At 34.8% G+C, this 7,434-nt stretch overlaps 1 protein-coding gene across 1 annotated transcript; it reads left to right on the top strand.

Annotated features, from left to right (window-relative positions):
• Positions 1-6,026: 6,026 nt before the first annotated feature.
• On the top strand, positions 6,027-7,007 carry LOC116149743 (olfactory receptor 4A47-like). Its single transcript, XM_031441672.2, has one exon. The coding sequence runs from the start codon at positions 6,042-6,044 to the stop codon at positions 6,957-6,959; it is 918 nt and encodes a 305-aa protein (XP_031297532.2). The 5' UTR covers positions 6,027-6,041; the 3' UTR covers positions 6,960-7,007.
• The last annotated feature ends 427 nt before the right edge of the window (positions 7,008-7,434 follow it).

Consider the following 7,434-nt stretch of genomic DNA (forward strand, 5'->3'; position numbering starts at 1 on the left):
AGTTTTATAAACATATATATAAATAAATATATTAAGTAATAATTTCTAGCTTTAGGAAGGATTATGTATAATTTCTCAGTGCCTGCGGAAAGGACCATGATGGAAGCTGGCTGATCTTGTAAGCATTTGTGATGGTGGAATGGTCCTCTCTCCTCCTGGCCATATTTGAATCTCTTTTTCTTGTTCCCTACTCTACGTTGGTCCTGTACATCCATAAACTTGAGGGGATACAGCTGTCAGTGTGAGTTTCCTGACAACACCTGTCTGAGGGGTCAGAAACAGTATTTTGCTATGAACATGAGTACAATATAGCATGCAAGCAGTAAGTGTATAGGAATACAGGAACTCAAAATATAAGAAGTCATTTGTTCACAACTGGTATAAAGTGTGTGTTTTGTTCAGTATCATGTATCCCAAAAATGGAAGAAAGCTTGGCCCAGAATAAATGCTTAATAAATATTTACTAACTGAATGACCATTATCTCTATTCTACCTCCTTAGGAGTAATTGCTTTTGAAAAAAAAAAAGGGGGGGACACTTATTAACTGGAATACTTCTGAAATTGAAGCTATTCCATTAAAGGTGATAAATAGAAATGGAGAATTTGAGGTCCATTTGGTATATGTGGAGGTTCTCATCTGAAGACACTGAATCATGTTTATCTAGTTTAAGAAGAAAATATTTATTATATGCAATTAAAAAGCTTAAAGAATTGTTGAATGATTTGGGCTGCAGATTCTAAGCTGAGATACAATTAACAATTTGCAGAATCACACCCACACAGGACAGGGTTGCTCAAAGAGATGTGGTCCTCCTGATGCCAATCTTATTGTCATTGGCTAAACTTCAAAGGCACTTCACTTTCTTGACCTCAGAACCAATCTGAGTCTCAGAACTACTTAGCCTCCTATAACTAATATCCACTCAAAGACCTGCACAAATGCAACTGGTTGTCAGAACCCAAATCACATGTTTTCATCCAATTTTCAGGGAGTTAGGAAAATATAAGTCTTTAGATTTTAAATATGGAAAATAGATTCATACTTTGGAAACTAACAGCTTATGCAGGTTGCATTTAAGAGATGTTTGAGCAATCATACACTGCTGATGTTTACTACAGATGGGATTAGTCTCCTAAAATTTATCTCACAGTTCTGCATTCCTAGAAAAGTTCAGAATATCCATGTCTCTATCTTACATGCAGGAAGAAAAGCAGAAATATCAGACCACAAGGAATCTGGAGAGAGGAAATTAATGGATACTACAGGCAGTTACTCACATATTTTTGTTTTGTTTTGTTTTGTTTAGGAATATTTGCTGGGTAGTAACTGTGGTTAGTGCTGACACAGGAAAACAAATGGATACAAGGGTCCTTCACCTTCTGGCACTAGCATGGTGTAGTATATGACTTGGTATCCCATCTCAAGGAGCTCTTGTACCTTAATTTTGAGATATTTATGAGATGGATGTTTTCCTTCGTTTAAAAATTTGCTTGTCTTACTTTACTTTCTCTAATTTTAAGGGAATATTAAGTGAAATCCAAATTCCTTAACCAAGATCTGTACTGCTCTACAGGGTTCATGTCTTGCCCAACTCTTTGCTTTCAGTTTGTCCTATCCTCTCCCTTTCCTATTTCCCTTCAGGTGAAATCACATTTCACTGTCTTAAACTCTCCAAGCTCTTTTCAGCATTGTGGCTTAACACGTGGAATGGTACTTCACATGGTAGCTGCATTTCTCTTTTGGAACTCAGCTAAAATACTACCTTTCATAAAGAACTTTTCTGACCACCTTATTCACAGTAGACTCTCCCCCCTTATTTTCTGTCACAGTACCTTGTGTTTTGTTTTATTAGCATGGGTCACAAATCATTAATAACTTACTAAGTTGTTCCTTGTTATACTGGATGACTGTATTATCAGGTCAATGCAGGCAGTACTTTTATCTTGATTTTTTTTTTTTTTTTTTTTTTTTTTACTAATCACTGTTTTCTCCAGCTCACAACATGGGGCCCAACACAAAGTAGGTGGTCAATAATTTTTGAAATAACAAGTTGAGCAAATAATTAGTTTTTGCATTAAATTTGAGATAACATTTTGACACACATAACCCCACACTTAGAAGCTCTTTAAGCTTTTCCTTTTCTGTAAACATTTAATCTCTCCTTCAAATATGAATGAAAGGCTTGTCAGGTAGTGTATTCTGGATTGCAAGGTTTCTCTTTCATCATTTTAAATATATCATGGCACTCCCTTCTGGCCTGAAGAGTTTCTCCTGAAAAGTCAGCTGATAGCCTTATGGGAGTTCCCTTGTAAGTAACTTGTTGATTTACCTTTGCTGCCTTTAATAGTCTCTCATCTTTGGATTTGTGTGTGTGTGTGTGTGTGACATTTAAATTACAGTATCTCTTGGTGTTCTCTTTGGGTTGATCTTGTTTGGGATTCTCTGTGCTTCCTGGACCTGGATGTCTGTTTTCTTTCCCAGGTGAGGGAAGTTTTCAACTATCATGTCTTCAAATATGTTTTCTGCATCTTCCTCTCTCTCTTGTCTTCTAGGAACCTTATACTATGAATGTTAGTGTGCTTGATGTCACATTAGAGGTCTCTTAAATTGGCCTCATTTCTTTTTATTCTCTTATTTTTGTTGTTGTTCGGTTTCAGTGATTTCCATGACTCTGTCTTCCAGCTCACTGATCACTTCCTCTGTATCATATGAACTTCTGTTGATTTCCTATGGTTTTTTTTTCAATCATTGAATTCTTTATTTCTGCTTGTTCCTATCATCTAACTGAAAAAAATTTCTAATTTCTTTTTCTGTTCAACAAGTCTTCTCCTGAGTTCTTTGAGCATCTTTATGATCATTACAATGAATCCTTTATTGGGTAGATTTCTTATCGCCACTTCATTTAGTTCTTCTTCTGGGCTTTTTATTGTGTCCTTTCATTTGGAACATATTCCTCTGTTGCCTCATTTTGCCTAATTTTCTGTGCTTTATTTCTACGTACTTGGTGGCTTGGTTATGTTTCCTAATCTTGAAGGAGCGGTTTTATGAAGGAAATGTCCTATCAGCACACTTGCTTCTGGTCACCAGAGCTATATGCTCTAGTGATTCCCATTATGTGGGCTGCATGGATCCTCTTTTGTTGTGTGCTGACTACTGTGCACATGCTGGTAGATGTGGATGGCCCCTGGTTCCATTGGTTGACAGGCATTGCATTGTGCAGTGACTGTTGGCTACTGGTGGGTGGGGCCAGGTCCTAGCATGGCTGGTTGTAAGAGTGCGCACTCTCACCACATCTTTGCAATGTAGTACTGCAGTAAATTTCATATTAAATTCTTAGAATTGTTTTCTAGGTATAGATTATGTCATCTCTGAGGCAAGATAATTTAACTTAATTAAATTTTACTGTCTGTAACACTGCTGTCAATGGTAATCATTCCTGTTCTTTGGATTGCAGCTTAAATATCACCTTTTAAAAAATGTCTTCTCTGATTTCTTATTTCTGTCACAGTATTCTATCTGTTATCATAAAAGCACTGCAGAGAACTACAATTATATTATTAAATTGTCTCCTTTTTATTGTCTTTATTGTAAGACTATAAGATCCATGTGGGAAGAAACTTTCATGTGTTTTTTTCCTTCTTTTATTGATTACTGTCTCCTCAATTATGACACAGTTGCTGGTAGAAAATAGGTGCCTTAAATTATAAAATAAATAATAATTGGATACAACATTAGATATTATATCTGAAATGGTGATAACATTTCTATAAATTTAATAAAAGTCATGACAGGAAAAGTGGAATATTAAATAAAAAGAAAGATAAGCTTGTTATGGCAAGTGGGAAAATACTTGAGGAATTAATTTTCACTGAAACAAAATGGTTTGGCTGCTATTTTATTCTTGGTTTGCAATATTTTGAAAGCAGTTATAAAGTTGTGGGTTTTTTTTTTTTTTTCATGTTCCATCTTTTTTACCCTAATTCTGTGATGAGGTTTAGTAGCCTCTTTACATACTGATGTACTTTTAAAATGTAGTGGAAAATCCCAGTGAATTTAATTAAGTGAGAATCAGTTTTGGATACTTTCCAGTTCTAAGACTTAATGACAAATGAGGTTAGAAGGGATAAAAAGATCCAGTGATCTTGCCCCTAGTGGGAACACGGCTACTATCCTTTAAAAACTGATACAGTTTTTTCAGGAGATCCTTTGCTAGGCTTCAAGCAATGCATAACAAAGAGAAAGAAACAGAATGTGTCTCAAACTCTCAAATCAACTAGTCTGGCCACATCAACAGGATGGATGAGAAAGATTAAACAATTAAATATTTTTCTATTTTGAAGCTTAGGAAATCAAGTTGCTTGAGATATATTTCCCTCAGAAAATGGTGCGTTACAATCTTGTGTAAATATAGGATTTGCTGATATTTTTGATAAATTATTCAAACATGATATACTTTTGTTTTTTGTAGTCACCAAGGTATTTCTTTTAAATAATCTACAGTGCAAATAAAATGTCTTCTATATATTTAGAAGGCTCCATAGAAAAAATAAACACAGTAGAATGAAATAGAATATATCCTCAAGTAATAATGCAGGCTTTTGCCCTCTGTTGTCAAACAGAATGAAAAGAGGATTCCAGGTTATGAGTAATTTAAAAACTCATCCTTCAGATTATGGAACAAGCTTCCACAAGGTGAGAATAACAGTACATTTTGGGAACCAGGATTCACAATTGTGTGACTTTCTTTCTCATGTAAGAAATAAATCATTTTGAAATAAATTGAACTTAGGTTCCAATTCTAGTGTTATCATGTAAAAATGTGTGACCATGGGGAAATGAATGAGATGGTCTAAGCCTCATTTTTTTCAGCTATAAAAAGGTGAATACAGTTCCTATGACTGTAAATGTTAAATATGACACATTAAATTCTGAGTACATGATTGGAGTTCACCATAAGTGCTTAGAGAAGTTGGGTGATGTAATCAAAACAAAATGTAAGAAGCAAAATTTGGACTACCTAAAGAGAACGAATAGATGGAGGCCAGAATAAAAGTGGAGAGACTTGGCAGGAGGTGATCGTAGTGGGCAAAAAAAGAAGTAGAGGGGTAAGAAATGACCAAATTTGTGATATATTTTGAAAGTAGAGACAGCAGGATGTGTTCAAGGTATTTATTTATTATTTATTTATTTATTATTTTATATTATTTATTTATTTTATTATATTAATATATATTATGTATTATATACTATATATTAAATATATTACTATATTATTTATTTATTATTTTATTTATTATTTATTTATATACACATTTATTATTGTGGACATTTTAAATCATGTTTTATAAATATTAAATTGAAATATAATCAGAAATGTCCAAAACTGTACATGCCGCTTATACATGTGGAGACAGAGGCTGAAGGTACAAAATTGGACTACTTCAGCAATTAATGGTCAGGGAAAGGAGGAATATCCACCTAAGACAGTAAGAAAGAAGCTTCAGGAGTTCTGAGACAATTAAGGCCACTGACCATCTATTTATATTTTGACCTACTCACACTGGGATGTGTAAAGTAGCTTATGTGGGTGTCAAGTATTACATTTTTGGTAATTATAAATGGTGCACCTTCATGGAATTTCCTTCCCATCTTTTCTTGTTCTTTCACTTTCCCTTAGAAACTCAGCTAAGGCATTACGTTCCTAGAGAAGCCTTCTCTGTCTTTAGTTTGACAGATATATTCCTACTTTCTGACTCTTAGCTTTCTGTAAGTGCCCTTATAATGCTATTCATTATGTGGATCTGAAATTGTTTTATTCCTTATAATATATCCTATCACAGAGCGGGAACTATGCCTTATCCAACTGGGTAGTCACAATGTCTGCCACACACTGGGCACAAATAGATGCTTCATGCACATTGTGTTAATTAAATGGATAAATAAAAGAGAAAACTTATAATGAATGTATTTAAAAGTTTTCTGCCTTGTTTTGTAGGTAAAATGCTTCTAATATGTGAAGTCACCTTCTGTACAGACTGGATGGAACCAAGGAACAATGTAACTTATTTCATCCTCCTGGGCCTCACACAGAATCCAAAGGAGCAGAAAGTCCTTTTTGTTATGTTCTTGCTCTTCTACATTTTGACATTTGTGGGCAACCTGCTCATTATTGTGACTATAACTGTTAGTAAGACTCTGAACTCACCAATGTACTTTTTTCTTGCTAGCTTATCATTTATGGATCTAATTTATTCCTCTTCTATTTCCCCCAGATTAATTTCAGACTTGTTCTTTGGGGAAAACACCATATCTTTTGAATCTTGCATGGCTCAGCTGTTCACAGAGCACTTTTTTGGTGGATCAGAGATTGTTATTTTGTTGGTGATGGCCTATGACCGCTATGTGGCCATCTGTAAGCCCTTGTACTATTTGATTGTCATGAGGCAGAGGGTGTGTGTTGTGCTGCTGGTGGTGTCCTGGGTTGGAGGTTTTCTGCACTCAGTCATTCAACTTGGCACTATTTATGGGCTCCCGTTTTGTGGTCCCAATGTCATTGATCACTTTATGTGTGACATGTACCCCTTATTGAAACTCATCTGTACTGACACCTATGTCATTGGCATCTTAGTGGTGGTCAACGGAGGACTGAGCTCTGCTACTGTTTTTCTACTCTTACTCATCTCTTATGGAGTTGTCTTGCACTCTGTAAAGAATGTTAGTCAGGAAGGGAGGCGGAAAGCCCTCCAGACCTGTGGCTCCCACATCACTGTGGTTTTCTGCTTTTTCGTTCCCTGTATTTTCATGTATGCAAGACCTGCTAAGACCTTCCCCTTTGACAAATCACTGAGTGTATTTTATACAGTCATCACCCCTATGCTGAACCCATTAATCTACAGTCTAAGGAATTCTGAGATGACTAATGCTATGAAGAAGCTCTGGAGAAAAAAAGGCAGATAAAGTATTAAACAGGTGCTTTATCCATCATAAAGAAAGTAATTTAGCATCAAGGCCAATCTCCCAGAATGTAAAAGTCTTCATAAGTCTGCATCAAACTTTCTTTTTCTCTAAAGGATTAATGGTAATTATAATTAAAAATGAACTGTGTGTTTGTGCTATTAATAAAAATTCCTTGCTAGAATATAAACTATATGATGTCTGGTTTTTCACTTCCCCTAAAAAGTTGGAATTGGAATGCATTTCTAGTAAGGAGGCAATAAGTAGTTCATAATTTATTAGTCAATAAAATTTTATAGAATTGCCTTAATTTTTACTTCATTTCTGCATTTTTATTACTTTTTCATTCTTAATTTTATTTTCTGTCTAGTTCTGTTTTCTATTATTATTCTTTTTATTGTACCAGTTAAAATATTTAATGTTGGATAGACTATCCTACTTATTCATTTTCATTCTCCTTACATATGAAAATTTTAGC

Source organism: Camelus dromedarius, chromosome 28 (assembly GCF_036321535.1).
Source record: "Camelus dromedarius isolate mCamDro1 chromosome 28, mCamDro1.pat, whole genome shotgun sequence".
NCBI classification, from domain to species: domain Eukaryota; kingdom Metazoa; phylum Chordata; class Mammalia; order Artiodactyla; family Camelidae; genus Camelus; species Camelus dromedarius.